Below are 18,202 nucleotides of genomic sequence, written 5' to 3' on the forward strand. Positions count from 1 at the left end.
TGTATATATATATGCATCTCTCTAATGTGTTTTAAATCAGGATTTGTTGGCTATACTTTGAAACAAACTGGCAGGAATTATAGGTATGTATCTGGTTGTACATCTAGACACTAATGTGATGTACAAACATAGGCAAACATGTCAGCCTGTGTATGCACACACTTCAAAGTTGACATTGAAACAAGATGCCAGTGTTACAAAGAAAAGAACTTGGTTGAAAATTCTTAATGATAAGCTGCATCATAGCTTGGACTGTTATCAAAGTACTGGCATCCCAGGTGTAACCATGAAGAGAAAGACCGATACAACATTGACTTCAGCAGATACTACCTTAAGCTGGGGTTTGTGCGAAATCTATTAGCCTTGTTATATCCTTTCTTGAAATATACTGGCATTCTGAGTTGTTTTTAAAAATCAATTATTGCAGAGTTTGAAACTTAATTTTAAAACACAGCAGAACTAGCTATGGGAAATGCTTGTTCTTTGCTCTTGAACTTTGTGTGTTATTTCAACTTTGACTGTGTCTTTGGTTGTTTTCAGAAGGCATTTTACGATGGCATGCGAGAGACACTAGAAAGGGATAGCTGACAAGGAAAAAATTAAAAATTGGATAAAAAGTAAATGAATAATGTCATATTACTAAAAAGATGAGAGGCTAATTTGTGCCGACTTTTTGCTAATTTTGTTCAAGCTTCAAAATGAGGAGCTGTCACCGTTCTGTGTAGCGCTGGTGACAGTGCCAATGATCCATGAAATAAGCTGCCGCTGGCTTTGTTCTGATAAGAATGAACAAATCTGCACAATGTTCGGCTCCCAGAATCTCATTTTCATACTTGCATGCAGGCTAAAAGAAATAAGCTGTTTGCAGGCTTGATTAATCAGACATTGGAGGGTTTTTTGTCTCTTTGATCTCTTTCGTCTCCTAGGTAACTTGCTTGACATTAATGTTGAGCTTGAGTAAAGACAATCAGGAATTGTCGACCAAACTGATATAAAAATTAAAGACCTTAACACTTTAAGTACTCCAGTAATGGTTCCGCTTTACTTCAGAAAACATCTGTTTTCATTTAATTAAAGAACAAAAGAGAATGGCATAAATATTTTTCATAGAGACCTATTATTCTATAAAAAGTTAAAGTATGATAATTGGTATTTTTAAATAAGTGCCTTGAAAGTGTTCAAAAGGGAGGCAAACTTCATAACTCTGTTACAAGCTAGTAATTTTGAGATGACTAAAATATTTTATAAAATGGATAAGCAGTTTGTAGTTGTGCTAGATTAAGCTGTTGGAATCAGATGCTGCAAATGATTATCAGGAAACTTAATTACAACATTTGCAAGAGGCACTAACTTTATTTTGAAGTTTTTTAATCTGCACTGTTTATAAGGATGTGCCGTTATATCTGTTTTACGACCCAATATGATTTATACACACTGAACCTGTAAAATTGAAAGGAATTAAAAAAATGTCGCGGTGCATTTGCTTGAGGTTGTGCAGGCGCTTTTACAAACCTTCCAAGTGGCTGTAAAGATGAATGCCTCAAGGGTCCAGCCAGGGCCCTGCTTTTCCAACCAGCTAAAGCCCTTATCTTAAATCCAAGCAAAGTACCATTAATCTTTTTGAAAGACCTTTTATGGCTTTTAATATATCCCAAATTAGAACATTTTACACCCTTGGTTCCTGAAATATGGTGATAAAAAGCCTTTAGAGCTTAATTTTCCTTACCGCATGCTCTGACCAATTTGCAGTTCTTTGTGATAATGTTTAGACACCTTAATTAAAATGCAGGAAAATATTGGATGTTCTATATGGAAAATGCTGATACTCTGGCTACACATACAAGAAATTCTGTATGTATTTTTATTCACTAAAAAAATCTTCTCACATTGTGTTACTATAGTTATCTGATGACCCCAAACTGTTTTTTTTTTTTATTTATTTTCTTATTTAATATAAAAGCCATTGACCAAGCTTTTGGGATGTTTACATTGGGTAGGAAGATGCAGTTTTTTCTTTATATATGTGAAAGGGTGATTCTTGTTTGTCTATTTTATTTGTTTGTCATAGAGAAATACAGTACAATATTCTTTTATATTCTGAAACTCAGGTTTGTCATCTTGACTGAAAAAATACATTTCTTCTCAACCTCCTCTTTATTGAAGGCCTTATTATCCTTTTGTGTTTCCAGATATCCTTGTTCCATTTCTTTCTCCACAGAAATAAGTGAACACATTTATGTAAGCATTCAGAGGTCAAAAACTACTATGAATTGTCATCATCATTCCAAATAAGTATTTTCTTTAAAAAAAAATCACAATACATAGAATAGCCTTGTTTTAATGTTTATTGGTTGAAGGACATTCCGTCTAACTTGGCCCATGGTCTAAAAGTAGGTAGATAAGTACACCCTCCTAGGAGCATTGTCTGAAAGTGCTCCTGGGAACCTGGTAGTTTATTAACACAGTTCACAAAGTGATGGTGCCCACTGTGCAGTATAAAGAATTCTTAAAAGATTATACTATGTCTTGATAGTGGTCTCTATAACTTTGCCATGGTGCTGGTGGTTCTGTGTTTGGCTTTATTTTTAGCTTTGCGGGGGACATTGGAAGCATTTCTATTAGGCTATGGTTGGGTGGAGAGTCAGTCCATTGGAGCATTAAGGTGCCCGTTGCCTTGTCTGTCCTATTTCTGGGAAACTCAGACGAGGAACTTCAGTTAAGTTAAAAATATAACTAACTTTCACTCATGGTGATGGTATATAGCAAATGTGTTCACATTATATTATTTCTTACCCAAGGTAGAGGCTGAGTTTAAATATAATAAAAATTAGCTGAGAGGTAAATAGGACTGTAAACTGGGGAAGTTCGTAAACTCTATCGTACATCATTCTGTTATTTGATTTGTAACACATCGGAACAGAATTAACAGAGAAATACAGATATTCAGAGAATGGGGCAGGAAAGAGATTAAGTTACCCATGTAAATGTTGGCATCTTGCTGAAGACAGCTTCTTGGGCTCACTTAGTGCTCCCCATGTGTCCAGTTATACCCGCATACTTCCCAGTCCCCAGCATTTAGTTGGAGCTATATGATTAACTCTGATCAGAAACAATGTCTGTGTTACTTTTATGAGCCAGTAAGAGACCCTCTAGTTCTGACACATAAGGCACCACAATGTGTGTGTGTGTGGGGGGGGGGGCTGCCTGCCCCCGGGTTAAAGTGAAGCCAGTCATTGATACTTGTCACTGCACTATCCTGAGCAGCAGGTTCTAATGTAATCTTTTTCATGTATGACAAGCACACAGGCTTTCAGTGGATGGGAATTCCATCTTAATGAGAAGTGATTCCACAACACTTTCTCTTGAGTTTCCTGTTCTTAAGTGTAGTGATGCCCAGCCCCTTGATTAGTCTTTTTTGGTGTTGGAGTGTGTGTGTGTGTGTGTGTGTGTGTGTGTGTGTGTGTGTGTACACACCTTCATATGTACTACGGGTTGGGTGTAGAGAGAGAACAATCTTGAATCTTCTTCGCCTGCCCTGCCAGTTCCTGGGGATTCTCCTGCTTCTGCCGCCCATATTCCCCATAGGAACTAGAATTACAGATGCATTTGCTACCATGCTGGTGTTTATTGGGCGGGGTGGGGTGTGGGTTGGAGGGTGATCCAGGTATTAGAATTCAGGTCCTCACACTTATGTAGCATCTCCCTGCCTAGTTCTTAGCCTTTCGGGCAGGGGGTAGAGGGGTTAACTTAGGTGACCTTTTCTGTGATAAAGAGCTAGAAAAGAAGAGAGTTAACAGAACAGAGCCAGCATGGAGGCATCCATACTTCTCTCTCACCCATTGTATGAAAGGATGTCCCATGTGGCTTAGTGCTATGTCTCCAGTGGCTGGCAGAAGCAAGCATCTGCCTCCATAAAGGTTCTGGAGGAAATATTCTTGTACAGCTGTGCAGCTAGCATTGGTTTGGATTTTGAGGAGATACTGAGGTTGCTTTATCAAGTGGGTTTTGGTCCTACTCGGTCCCTTTAGTGGCTTTACTGCTGTTAACCGTGTCAGCACCTTGGTTTGATTGGTCTCTTTCTTCCAGAGAGAGGGAGAGGGAAGGAACGAAGGAAGGGGGGGGGGGGTTCTTTCCTGAACTGAAAAACCAGGTCTGTTTTTCTTAAATGTGTAAATTCCAGACAGGTCTTGTCTGCTTTGCTCTAGAGGAGGTGTTGCCCAAGGTCAGCTGAGAACTGTGTCAGGCACTGCAGGCTTCATCTTCCTAAGTTGACTTCTCGCACATGAGCTCCTCACTTCCAACCATGACTTCCTAGGCTGCCAGCCAAGCAAATCTCTGAACCGCAGATTTTGATAGGCTAATTTGAATGGCTTCCTGTGTTTCCTCTCCACCAGTCTGCCTATCTTCTAATATGTGTTTAGTTGAATGAAGAAATAGAAATGCCAAGAAACATCAGAAAGATTGAAAGCCTTTGTTGATTTAAAGCTTGCTTTGTTTCTGAGAGAGTCTAGCTATGCAGCCCTGAGTGGCATGGTGTTCATTATCACAGCACCGCTTTGCTTCACTGGGAAGCATCCCTTTGCTAGGATTCCAGGTGTTCCCACCCTACCAGCTGGTTTCACCTCAGTTCTTAATGGATCTGAGTCATACACACTGTTGGGTAGTTTACATTAAGGATGTATGTGCCGGCATCGCTGCTCTGGAGATGCTTCCTGGGAAATACTTTGCAACCTGGCAAGCCTGAGAAGTGCAGAAGCAGAAGCATAGCTGAACTAGAGAAGACACCTGGGTTGGGGTAGTGTTAAATGAATCTTGTGGGGCCAGCAGTTAGCAGTCAGGGAAGCATGAGCAGGGCTGCTGCCCAGGGAACAGCTAAGTCCTGGAGTCCAGCTTCTTTACTTTCTGACTCTCCTTATATTCTTTTCTGTCTCAGAGACTTAAAAGCTGTTGCCCATCATGCAGAGTGCATTTATGAAGCAGTAATTAGCTTCCCCGTGTTTCATTAATCCCATCTGTGACTGCCAATCAGAACTTGTGATCAGCATGAGATAACTGGTGTGACCATACTGAGTTGCTATAATTCTAGCCCAGAGCAAAGAAAGTTGATGTCTCTGTCAGTCTGTTTGCAGCCTTATCAGGGCAAATTCCTGTTCAGCCTATAGAATTGCTGAGATAGCTTGAAGGGCCTCATTACTACCTTTGTGGACCTCAAAGGGTCTGAGTTTGGGACGGATTTCCATGCAGGAGATGGTGCAACTGGGGTAGAGGATCTCTGAGTACTGGAGGGAAACACAGGCCACATCTATGTATTTTTATGCTTTGTTCTAGGGGCCCAAGCATAGCATTTCTTATTTTTTTAGACACAGCTCCTGAACCATATGCTCCCAGTTTTTTGTACTGTTACAATTCTTGCATTAGCTAGAATATTTCTTTTCACATATTTTTTTTTTTCCTTTTTTTCTTACATAATTCTTAGCTCGGTGTAAAAATTGCCCAAGCAATTGCCTGCCACAAGTTTGTTAAAGCCAAAAAGGAGGCTGAAAACTCACAAGCTGCTCGAAAGAAGAAGAAACTGGCGTGGGGGTAAGTTCACTTAAGACTTCTGTCCTGGGGTGGAAGAGATGGTCCATCTGTTAGGAAGACTGGACTGGGGAGACTGGGGTTCAATTCCAGCACGCGCTCGCGCGCGCGCGCGCGCGCGCACACACACACACACACACACACACACACACACACACACACACACACACACACACACACACACACACACTCTCTCTCTCTCTCTCTCTCTCTCTCTCTCTCTCTCTCTCTCTCTCTCTCACTCACTCACTCACACCTGTGCATTCCAGGGGATTTGATGCCCTCTTCTGGTTTCTGTGGGGACCACCAGGCGTGCATATGGTAAACAGACATACATGCAGGCAAAAACACTCAGACACTTACAATAATAATAATGTTTAAAAATTGGGGGGGAAACAGTCATGATTCTTTCTATCTGTTAGGAATTGCAGAGAGTGTGCTTATCCATTGAATCCAGTGTGTAGGCCACTTATCTAATGTTTTATGTCTCAGTGGAATGGTTCTGAGGTTATAGATATGGAGGCATTTCCTAAGCCAGTGGTGTTTGTGAAATTCATAGCTTGTTGGTCACTTACTAAGCATGTTATTTTAGTATTTTGTTTTTGAAATAAATTGAGATTTTTATGGTCTTTGTTTTAGGTTTGAAGCAAAGAAGAGATGGGAAACTAAAAGCAACATGGGATATATGTAGCCTTACAGAGTTCTTCAGGACGTTTATGATAGACTGCCATGCTTCATTTACCAAAAAGAGTATCCTGCCTCGGTTTAAAAATGTCAGAAAATTGCTAAGGCTAGAAAAAGATAATCCTAAGACTTGGGAGCCGATCATAAACTCTTTTCAGTCTTTTTTCTAAGAAGTCTGTGAAGGAAATGAACATTTTTATATTTATGTGAGAAATTTTAAGCATATGTATAAGAAAAAAGGATAGAGTTTTATTTATTTGTATAAGCCTGCAGTTTAAAATCAATTTTGTGTTTCATCTGTTTGGTCTAGCATAGCCTGTGAGGTCCTTGTACTTCCTTATCTGTTCTTAGCATGGCTGCACTTTTTCTTGTGTTTTTCAGGTCGGCTTTTGTTTATAATGGATTAGTCATAAATAGAAAAATTCTCAATTGTTGCTGACTTTACAAATGACTTTAAACTACTTTAATGCTATAAAAATAATTATTGATTCTTTTTGGAGTCAGTAAAATTAATGTTTTGTTGTCACATAGTAAAAGGAATTGATTAATTTTGTGTAATGTCAATGGAAGTAATATAGTAAAAAGTGGACATAATGTATCTGGAGAATGATTTAAATTCAGCTTTGCCTAGAAAACATCTTTCTAAATATCTCTCAACCATGTCATTCTTTAAATTATGATTTTTTTTTTTTTGAAAAGGAAATGGTCTGATTGTGCTAACAGATAGTTGTAACTCAGGATATCATAACTTTGGGTTGTCTAACAGCTCATTTGTGTTTACCTCTTTCTCCGCTACTGCTTAAATGGAATGAATTAATGAGGCTAAAGAGAGAATCAATACCTGGGAAGTAATTGTCCTTAAGTATGTTTTACAGTCTAATGGGAAGAGGCTTTGAAAAGTCATTTGATAACTGGCAAGACTTAAATGTGGACACTGTGAAAAATGAGTCATAATTATAATACATTATTTTTAGACTTAGCAGTAACAATTTTATTAACTTGTGGTGATATGTAAGTTTTCTTCATATAAAGAATAATTTGTTGCCAGTTGTCATTGTCCAAGTGTTGCCAGGTGGTGGTGGTGCATACCTTAAATCCCAGTACTCAGAAGCAGAGGCAGGAGGATCTCTGTGAGTTCTCAGCCTGCCTGGTCTACAGAGTGAGTTCCAGGATAGCCAAGGCTACACAAAGAAACCCTGCTCAAAAACAAATGAAACAAACAAGCAAAAAAAGAGTTAAATTGTCAAATCTTATTTCCATTTAGTTGAGAAAAACCAGAGTACAAAAAAGCAAGATCTAAGAGATTGGATAACCACTGACTTGTCTTCATACCTTTAAAATGTTCCTGCGTACTATTTACTTAAAATAACCTACTTCAGACTCCTTATGAGTGAATGTAATTTTCTCTAACCACTACACATAAGATGAGAAAGTTCCTAGAATGGATAGTTTCATATACAAGGCCTCAGAACATGTGTTCTCATGGGCCTCCACCTTAATTTTCTGTTTTCTTTACATTCATTTGGGTCTAATGCTTTTTGTTGGCATATTTCCCTTCTCAGGCCTTGGCATCTTGTTTTCTGTTAGGGTCAGACTGTGGAGCCTCTCACTCAAGTCTGATCAGCAAAGCCCTCCTCACCAACACCACGGCCAGCAGTTTATCTCTCGGGGCCCTTTCTGGCTGTGCTTGTTTTTGCTTTTTAAGATATATTTATTTCCCTGTATGTGTATGGGTGTTTTGCCTGCATGTGTGTCTCTGTACTATGTGCATGTCTGATAAACTGTGGAGGGCAAAAACAGGTGTCATAGCCCCTGGAACTAGAGTTGTGGGTAGTTGTGTGAGATACCGTGTGGGTTCCCGGATCCTCTGGAATAGCAGCCAGTGCTCTAACTGAGCCACCTCTCCACCACCACCACCCCCCACCCTCCACCCCCGGTCTGGGTTCTGGTGTCTATGGGGGCATTTTAACTGAGTGGAGGACAGTCAGGAGGGAGGGTGGTCAGAGAAGAGGACTCAGTTGGCAAGAGAAGTTACATCTCCCAACTTGCTACTCTTGTGGACATGGATTGTAGAAAGTTTAAAATTCACTGCTGTGACCAGAAAGTAGGAGGGAAGGATTGGGTGAGAGAGTGGCACAGTGCTTCTGCTTGTATCTGCTGGTCTCTTATTTGGTATTAGTTTTATTTGGGATCTTTAATTTAACTCAGATAACTTTATCCATTAGAACAATAAAATGGTAGCATTATTCCTAGAGTATCGGTATTGCCCAAAGAGTGTGGTCATGGCCAAATTGAAATAAGGGCTCTTCACAGGGACAGCTGACCTGAACAAGGGGTTGCTCATGGACCCCAGACTGATAGCTGGGACACCAGCATAGGATTGATCCAGACCCCCTGAGCGAGGAGGTCAGTTTGGAGGTCTGGGCAATCTATGGGGCCTCTGGTAGTGGATCAGTATTCACCCCTAGTATACTAATGGACTTTGGGAGCCTTCTGCACATGGAGGGTTACTCTCTCAGCCTAGACACCCAGGGAGGGTCTATGCCCTGCTCCAAATGATATGACAGACTTTGAAGATCCCCCATGTAAGGCTTCACCCTCCCTGGGGAGCACAAAGGTTTTGGGATGGGGGTGGGAGGGCAGAGGAGGAGGGGAGGGAGAGAGGACTGGGATTGACATGTAAAAGATGCTTGTTTCAAATGAAAAAAGAAAGAAAGAAAGAAAGAAAGAAAGAAAGAAAGAAAGAAAGAAAGAAGGGTTCTTTGTGGACCAGTAATAACTGTGTTTCCTGAAGCTTCAACTTGTTCATTTACTACCTCCAGAATGCTTGAATTAGATTAGTAGTGTGATTGTCAGTTACCGTTGAGTGAGATTAATATGTTTGAGGCCATTGGTATGGCACTAATGTAACATGATTTATTGCCTAAGTACTTGAGCCCAGAACAGCTTACTAAACAACAGTAATTTTGAGCTGTTACTGTGCTGATTTTGAGAAGTAAAGTTGGTAGTGCATTCTTGTTTAGGAGCCCTCAGGATGTTTCTGATTTCAGCAGAGCGTTCTATTTCTTTCACCAAAAGGAGAGTTTGAATATGTAATCTCAAGCTTGGTATAATTAGTTCTGATGACAGTTAAATACCTCAGCCAAGACTGTAAATCAGCAGTTAAACTCTGATTTTTTTGCAACTGATCATAAATCTCAAGCATTGTGTTTTTGGGGTAGGCAGATAAAGTAGGTGCAGGCCTCGGACAGAAATAAAACACCATTGGAACTTGGGTAACAGCTGTAAACCTCACACTTAAAATCTGATACTGCTTGCACCTTTTGTCTGAACTATCTTTGACGTCCTCTAGTAACATAGGTTATTAACGACCAATGAGAAAGTTGAGTCTGTCTGTGTGTGTGTGTGTGTGTGTGTGTGTGTGCGCGCGCGCGCGCGCGCGCGCTGCATACCTGGGTGTTCTTTAGCACTTTCCACCTCATTTGAGATGGGACCTCATTGAACCTTGAGTGAGGCTAGAGCCCATCAAGCCGTGTTCTTGTCTCTGCACCCGCAGCACTGGGGTGATAGACCTGCACATGGCGGTGCCCCCTCCTTCTTATATGACTTTTGCTGGTCCGAGTGCAGGTCCTACTGCTGTGCAGCAAATAATGTTATCCCCGAGTCATCTCCTCAGCCCAAGAAATTAAAATGCTTAAAACATGAATGTATTGCTTTCAGAATGTCTACATTCACTTGCTATGCATTTGGAAATCTATATCTTAATAACTAAATACATAATACAAGGCTGAATTTTCAATCAGAGGGCAATTGTGTGTGTGGTTTTTTGTTTTGTTTTTTAAAACAGTAATAAAGTTTGGGGAAATAAATTGATGCTATGTCCAGTGCCATTTTGAAATGTGGTCATCAAATTCAGAATCTATTGATACAATTCAAGTTCTTTTATGTGTATGTTGGCAGAAGTTGCCTTTATTTTTAGTCTCTGGCAGGGTTGTAAAAACACACTTCCATGTCAATTTAATATTTTTAAAAGCCAACTGTTTATTCATTGGCTTAAAATTAACACTCTAGTAGAGTCTTAGCTCTGACTTTGATAAAATAAATAGCAATATTTAGACAAAATGTACACATGAACATCTTTTTCCAAAAAGAAAAAAAACAATGTAAATTGGTGTTCATGGCATCAGTGCCTTGTAATGTGGTAACAAGCCTAAGAGTAAGCTGTACAGTTGGGGGTCTATAAACCCAGGGCAGCGCATTTTATGTGCTAACCCCACTCTGTGTGTGTGTTTGCATGTGCGCATTCAGTTAGTCAGCTTGACTGAGGACCTGTCTCTACTTAGGGAGTGCTAGGGTTACAGAAGGCTACCATGGCTGCCCAACTTTTACATGCGTTCTCGGCATCTGAACTCCAGGCTTGTAACTTTCAGCACTGAGCCATCTCCTAGGGTCACTTGATATACTTTTATTATGAGTTAATCAGAGCATGTCTTTAGTTTTCAAGCTTAAATTAACTTTAGGCCAGCAAGCACAGTTTCAGTGATATATTTACTCTTTTATTAATGTGTATGTGTACCTTTTGTGGTTTAAAGATTATTTTTGTGCTTTGACAGTTTCATATGTATATACAACATATCTTGATCATGTCCACCCCAACTCTCCCCTCCCATTCTCCTCATGTCCCCCTCACCCTCTTTATGTAAATGTGATGATGGTGGTGATGGCGATGAGGATAACCTACTGAGTCTTATTAGTGCTGCCTAAACACACATGGGTGCGATTCCTTCCACCAAAGCACAGGCAACCTGCAAATGATCACCGACCCAAAGAAATGTCCTCATCCAGCAGCCATCAAAGAAATGTCCTCATCCAGCAGCCACCACCTGCCAAATGCTCTTGGAATGTTGACTGCCTTGATCTTGTGCAGGCCTCATGGGTTCATATGGGCACTGACTGACCTTCAAGTCTAGAAGATAGCACGTTATAATAGCACTGCTCCCCATCCTCTGGCTCTTTGTTTGTTTCACCACCCTTTTCTATAATAGTCACTGAGCCTTAAGCATCTATGCTCTTGACCTTATAAGATACTAAAGTAAGCTGGGCAGTGGTGGCACATGCCTTTAATCCCAGTACTCGGGAGACAGAGGCAGGCGGATCTCTGTGAGTTTGAGGCCAGCCTGGTCTACAGAGCAAGTGCCAGGATAGGCTCCAAAGCTTCACAGAGAAACCCTATCTCGAAAAACCAAAAAAAAAAAAAAAAAAAAAAGGATACCACCTTGGAGATTGAGTACTTCATAGGTTTTGATAAATATACAGAGCAGCATCCTTTAGTCTGTATTGTTGTATTTCTCCATAATGCCCACGTTGAAGGGGAAAATTCCTCACATACATGTGGGAGTCACTGCTCTTTGCTCTGGAGTTGGGATGAAGTATGTTGCCTCTTTGCCATCTCTCCCTTCTGCCCACTGGAAAATGTTCTGCAGGTGGGTGTTGCTGTTGCCAGGGAGTCTTCAGCTGCCTGCTGACTTTGGCAAATCTGTTCTCTGGAACCCAGCTACTGGCTCTGGTGGGACAGTTTATGAAATGCCACAAAATACCTTATGTTTTCAGATCTGCTTGTAAAATTAAGAATTAACTGAGACATAATTACATTTTATTGGTATTAGTAATCCCTTTTTAAATTCAAGAAAAAAGCAATAAAATTTTCCAAGTGAGATGGCATTTTCAAGCATTGGGTGTTTAGTGTCATGTCTTACATTCAGATCAGACTTCTTAGGGCGATAATATTCAGGAATGAAAGGGAAGTTCAGGGGCAGTGCTTCTACTCCTAAATGCTCCTGTGCCAGGTTTCTCCCTATGTCTGAGCAATTGCTGCCTGCCATCTCCCGAGTTTGTGGGCCACCTCTTGTTAAATTGCCGTGAGGGGCTTGCTCAGTTACAGGTCTGGAATGAGGTAATCCCTTCCCACCTCTCATTCCACAGGGTGTGTCTGTCCAGTTATTACTTGTTCATTGAACCTGGAGTTTTAGAAACCAACTACAATACAAGCTGTAATTATTAATGTCTGTTTCATTTTCATCTGTAAGCTCTGGCATTTGATCAAGAAGTTAATATATCACTTTATCTCCAGGCTAAACGTCTCAGCTCTCGAGGTTTTATTGTTTGATGGATAGCATACAATTATGGCTGCCCAGAAAAAAAGAATTGTATTTATTTGTAAGGTGGATGATACTAGAAGTAATTACAAATGTCACAGGGAGTGGTGAAACAATGAAGCTTTGAGTTCCTTTGAATTCCTACCCTGGTAACATCTGAGAAAAATTTCTTGAACACCTCTCTTTTAGCTCTGAAGTGATTCTGGTATAAATATAATCTAATAGAAAATACTATGGACTAAATCTTAGACAACTTAGCATTTACATAGTTATTAGTGACTCAGTGGCTTTGCTGAACACAGACAAATAAGTCATATGTGGTAACTTTAACCCAGGCCTTCAGATTGTAGTTCCTGGTTATCTGTCACATGACCCCATTCCTAGCTGGGCAAGTAGCTGTAGTTGCTGTGTAGCTGTAATGACGGATAGATCCTCTAAGGAGAATAGGTGTGTTGATAACCTCTCTCAGCTTCCTGTGCTCCAAATGTTGGTGGATGTGACTGAGGAATGAACGTGCATCTTTTTAAGCTGGGAGTTTCTCCTTGATGGTATCAGTGTGTTCCCTACATTAGAAAGGTGGTCTTGGTGCCTGTCCCCATTAGGTATTGTCATGAATGTGTTATCCAAAGTTCAGCAACTCAGGCACAGTAGGAATCAGTTTTTGTTCATTTGAGGGACAAAGGCTGATTCTGCAATCCTTCTGTCTGTGTGGAAGGAAAGCAACTTTCCTTCCACCTTCGCATAGGAAACCTGAGTGTCACTTCCTTAATTATCCGGAAGTTACAGACCTGGCTTGGAAATTAATCCAGCTAATCCTGCTCACTCTTCCCTGGCTAAAATTTCATTACTGTACCACACTTAAGAGAGGCTGGGAAATACAGACTGTTGTTTGCAGGAAGGAGAGGAAATGACTTTTAGTAGCTAGCAGAATCTGCTGCACTGCCTCAGTCACACATGACCTTGCCGTGGTGAGGGTAAGCCGCTTGTAACAACGTAGAGTGTAGTGGCAGGGTAGAGCAAGTGCTGAAGAGACATCCGGGTGCTCAGTGAGTGAGGCATGGCAGTGTGAGAACCACGTCATGAAGGCTGTTGGGACTGTACCAGGCAGGAACAGGAGACACACTTGAGGAGCAACAAGAGACTTAGAACAGAGGAGGATGAGCAAAGCCATGAAGCTGCAGGCTTGGCCTGAACTAGCTCCCTGCTGTTTGGATGCATACCTGGTTGGAATACGTTTCTTCTTGGCATCCCGATGAGTGAGTGACAAGGGAGGTAGAAGGATGGCAAGCTTCTGATTCTAAATGATATCAAAGGAATGTCAGTCACAATTTAGACTTGCTACATCAAGGTTCCTAGGGAATGTGATAGCAATGTCAAATGGACAGCTAAAGAGATGTGGGGGTCAGAAAAGAAGGCTGCTGCAGAAGAAGGTTGAGGTGAACTTTCTAAAAGGTGACATGCCATCAGTAGATGCCGCTGAGCTGTTCAGTAAGAAGACAGTGAAGAGGTGGCTGTTTGCATCAGATGTGGCATAGAGTCATGGCCACGAGAAACCTTAAGCTGGGGTTGGAAGTCGATGGTGAGTTTCCTCAGAGTGGTACCACAAGTCTCTTCTGAAAGTGATGTAGACAGGTATGCACTTGAAAAGTCTAAAGAGAACGAACAGAGCTGACAAGATTGAAGTGGCCGAACAGATCAGTGCAGAGCTCCACATGAATCCTGCATCTGTCATTTCACACTAGAATCATGGTCAGTGCCTTAGGAAAGGCAGCTTCTGGTCTAGAGGTCTTCCTTGATGAAGCTCTAGAATTGGAGCTGGTGAACTTGACAAGCAGGACCGCATTGGGGAATGTACACACTGAGGTAGCTATCTGACATGTCATTAGATAACCACCCTGAAGAGGGAAATGCTCATGTGTGCAGCAAGCCCCTGGACAAACCATCCTGGACACTTATAGTGGGACAGCATCTGTCTACAGGAGATCTGTTTAGACAAAGCAACATGCAATGATGATCTTGAAATCAAAAAGGTTTAGATAATGCCCAGACCGCATGGTGTCTAGGATTTAGTGAGGAAGGTATACCCTGGGCTAGATGGAAACCTGCTGGTTCTGAAACTAAAGTGTGACTAACTCAAAATGCATGAAACTAGGTTTCAAATCCCCTCAGTCTTCTAGATTTTGCTTGGCATTTAGCATGGTGCTCACATCCTCTGACCCCAATCCAGATAGACCCACCAAATCAAACAATTTATTGTTTATTAGCCATGTCATTTTAGCTAAGAGAATCTCTACAAACGTAGAAGTGGCAGATTAGCAACCCGTAACTCTTCACTCTTTGCAGACAGAGCTCTTGCACCATCCTTCTAAGCAAACATTTGTTCTGTAGATGAGGAAGTTGGGGTGCTAGGAGGATTAGGAGCTCTAATACAATATAGCTAGCACGAAGGTGCCAGAATTAGAATCTAGGCCAGGCCTTTGGGCTGTGCCCTATTATGGTGTTCTATGTGCCCCCTAACTTAATCCCTAACTGGTATTCTAGAAGCAAATGAGAGTTGGGTCTGTCTGTCGTCACTAGTGGCCTTATAAGAAGAGAGACCAAGCTAGCAGATGTGCTGTATCTCACTGCGATGTAGTAAGGAGGCCATCACCAGATGCTGAGCAGACATCACTGTTGTGTTCTTGGGATTCTCAGCCTCCTGAACAGTGTCCCAAATAACCTGCTTCATAATGTGCTTGGTCCTCAGTGTCATCAGCACCCACCTGTCACAGAATCACACTTAAGATGTAAATGTCAGGGCCCCTCTTTGGGGTAGTCTAGTTTTGGCAAACTCTAGGCCAATCTCAAAACACAAAAGGCAGATGGCACAAGAAACAGCACCAGAAGTTGTCTTCTGGCCTCCACACAGGTGCACACATGTGAATACACAATCTGGTGACTAGAGTATTCTAATAAAAACAGGCTCCTTTTTTCCTACATGTAGAAACTAGACTAGGAAAGACAGACAAACCAGGCAAACTCACACATTCTGCCAAAAGCCACAGGGAAAGAAGTGTACTGTGTAGTGCAAATATGAAGTCTGACTCCACTCACTAAAATGCCTAAAGATTGTAAATAGAAGAAGGAGAAGAAAGCAAAGGAAGGCTCCATCCATGTCAAACATTCTATTGGAATTCTCACTTTACACTTGTTTCCTTCCCAGCAGTGCTCCTAAAGAAAACAGGAAAGAAAATTTAAAGTCCACATGTATTAAAAAGTTCTCTTCCCAGTGACAAATAGCTTAAAGTCCTCAGATGAATCTGTGCACCTTGGAAGGCATTTTATGAAATTAGCACATCACCAGAAGTGGCTGAAACCATTCTTGCAATCCGAAGCCTTGTAAAGTTTTGGGTCCATTAGAAGCAGCCTGCCTGCTGCCACCTGTAAAATGGCCAATCCCTTGCTCAATCCCTTTACTTCTCCACCCTTGAGGCAGAAGTGGTGGGGGTGGGAGGGAGAGACTACCCAAGGTTCTCACTGCCAGGCGGCCTCTAGAGAATATTGCAAAGTTGAGGTCAGATAACAGGCTCTGGAAGAATACCCTTGTCCGTTTTCTTGATTCAGTTAATATGTGATGGAAGCCGTACCGAACAAAACAATCACAGGCTTCATAGAGCTTCTGTTCTAACTGGGAAAACATAAACTCTACACGACCACAATGGTACCCAAGCAATCCTGGCCAGCAATGCCAGCCAGTATCAGCTGATGTAGGGTCTAAATTAGACACCATTGAAGCAAGACTTGCTGGGATGCTGATGCATGTGCAAGGATGAGAATGTACCAAAGAACTATAGACAAAAAGAGAGCCATGTTGCTGGCATGCAAATGTTACTAATAGTGAAGGAGCTCTGGTCCACAGGGTAACGATATTCAGATCCCAGCTCTTCCACTCACTTAAGAACATATAACCTACACATCAGCGATCTTTCTCTGTGTTAGGTTCTTCTGAAAAATATGGGGTGAGAATAACACCCAAATGAGCTACTACTGATCATGAAAGACATGCAAGTACTGCTGGAACCAGCACACAACAGCTAAGATGCTTGTTGGAAGAGTTGCACTTTTGGCACCTTACAAACCGTACCCCTTTGTTCTGTCTCTAAGAGGATGGGCAACCAGGGAGACAGGTAATCTGTCAGTCTAGACCAATGATCAGCAGCCATGTATACTTCCCTTTTATTTATTCCTTAAACTCAAAATTTATTGTCCTTTAATGAAACCACAGTACAGATACCTTCCCACTCTTAGACTCACTAGCAATTGGGAGAACTGCCAAGACTATCAATCCAGTGGCTCTCATAAACTTCTTTGTTGCTCTGTCTTACTCGGGAGTCTGGTGTCTTATTGGCTCCCATGAACAGGATAACTTGGTAACTTAAAAAGTGGGAACATGTTCAAGACCCTTCCTGATTCTCTTTTTCTCTTCTCTTTTTAAAATTTAAATTGGAAACAATATTGTTTGACTTGTCAATTCCCTCTCCTCCTCCCCTGCCCCCCATCAACCCCCATCCCATCCCCTTTCTGTTCCCTGAGGAGTGAGAGGGCCTTCCATGTGGAATCCTAAAGTCTGTCACATCATTTGGAGCAGGGCCTAGGCCCTTCCCCGTTGTCTAGGCTGAGAGAGTAGTCTATGTAGAATGGGTTCCCAAAGTCCATTTATATACTAGGGATAAACACTGATCCACTACCAGAGGCCCCATAGACTCCCAGGCCTCCTAACTGACACCCACATTCAGGGGGCTCTGGGTCGGTCCTATGCTGGTTTCCCAGCTACCAGTCTGGGGTCCTTGAGCAACTTCTTGTTCAGGTCAGCTGTTTCTGTGGGTCTCTCCAGCCTGGTCTTGACCCCTTTGCTCATCACTCCTCCCTCTCTGCTACTGGATTCCAGGAATTCAGTTCAGTGTTTAGCTGTGGGTGTCTGCTTCTGCTTCCATCAGATACTGGATTAAGGCTCTAGGATGGCATATAAGGTAGTCATCAATCTCATTATAGGGGAAGGGCATTTAAGGCAGCCTCTCCACTATTGCTTAGATTCTTAGTTGGGGTCATCCTTGTAGATATCTGGATATTTCCCTAGTGCCTGATTTCTCTTTAAACCTATAGTGGCTCCCTCTATGATGGTATCTCTTTCCTTGCTCTCCTCTATTCTTCCCCTGACTCAATCTTCCTGCTCCCTCATGTCCTCCTCTCCTTTTTTCTTCTCCCCTTCTCTTTCTCCCCTCTCTCTCTCCTCCCCCCATGCTCCCAATTTGCTCAGGAGACCTTGTCCCTTTCCCCTGGGGGGACTATGTATGTCTCTCTTAGGGTCCTCCTTGTGTCCTAGTTTCTCTGGCGGTGTGGATTGTAGGCTGGTAATCCTTTGCTCTATGTCTGATATTCACTTATGAGTGAGTACATACCATGTTTGTCTTTTTGTGACTGGGTTACCCCACTCAGGATGGTATCTTCTAGTTCCATCCATTTGCCTGTGAATTTCACCATTCTATTGGGTTTTTTTTTGGGGGGGGGGCTGAGTAGTACTCCATTGTATAAATGTACCACATTTTCTGTATCCATTCTTCAGTTGAGGGGCATCTAGGTTGTTTCCAGTGAAGGGACCAGCTCCCCATTTTGGCAGCTATGACAGTAACACGTGCTTGCCATGGCCTTGCCTTGGTCACTAAGAGGTCAGATGCCTGCCTCGTGGCAAGGAACCAATCAGAAGTTAGCTGGTGGTGCTATGCTTTACGGCTCTGGGTGTGCTT

General features: G+C 41.9%; 1 protein-coding gene across 3 annotated transcripts in view; it reads left to right on the forward strand.

The window, feature by feature from the left end:
* Nucleotides 1-7,307, forward strand: part of Fam204a (family with sequence similarity 204 member A) — a 30,685-nt gene extending 23,378 nt beyond the window's left edge. For all 3 annotated transcript variants that reach the window (XM_027406857.2, XM_027406858.2, XM_035441734.1), the window contains 2 exons: nucleotides 5,477-5,583; nucleotides 6,220-7,307. In XM_027406857.2, coding sequence (XP_027262658.2) covers nucleotides 5,477-5,583; nucleotides 6,220-6,271 — 159 coding nt within the window. In that variant the 3' untranslated portion in view covers nucleotides 6,272-7,307. The remainder of the gene's footprint in view (nucleotides 1-5,476; nucleotides 5,584-6,219) is intronic.
* Nucleotides 7,308-18,202: the final 10,895 nt, after the last annotated feature.

The sequence above is a fragment of the Cricetulus griseus genome, chromosome 3 (genome assembly GCF_003668045.3).
Source record: "Cricetulus griseus strain 17A/GY chromosome 3, alternate assembly CriGri-PICRH-1.0, whole genome shotgun sequence".
NCBI classification, from domain to species: Eukaryota; Metazoa; Chordata; class Mammalia; order Rodentia; family Cricetidae; genus Cricetulus; species Cricetulus griseus.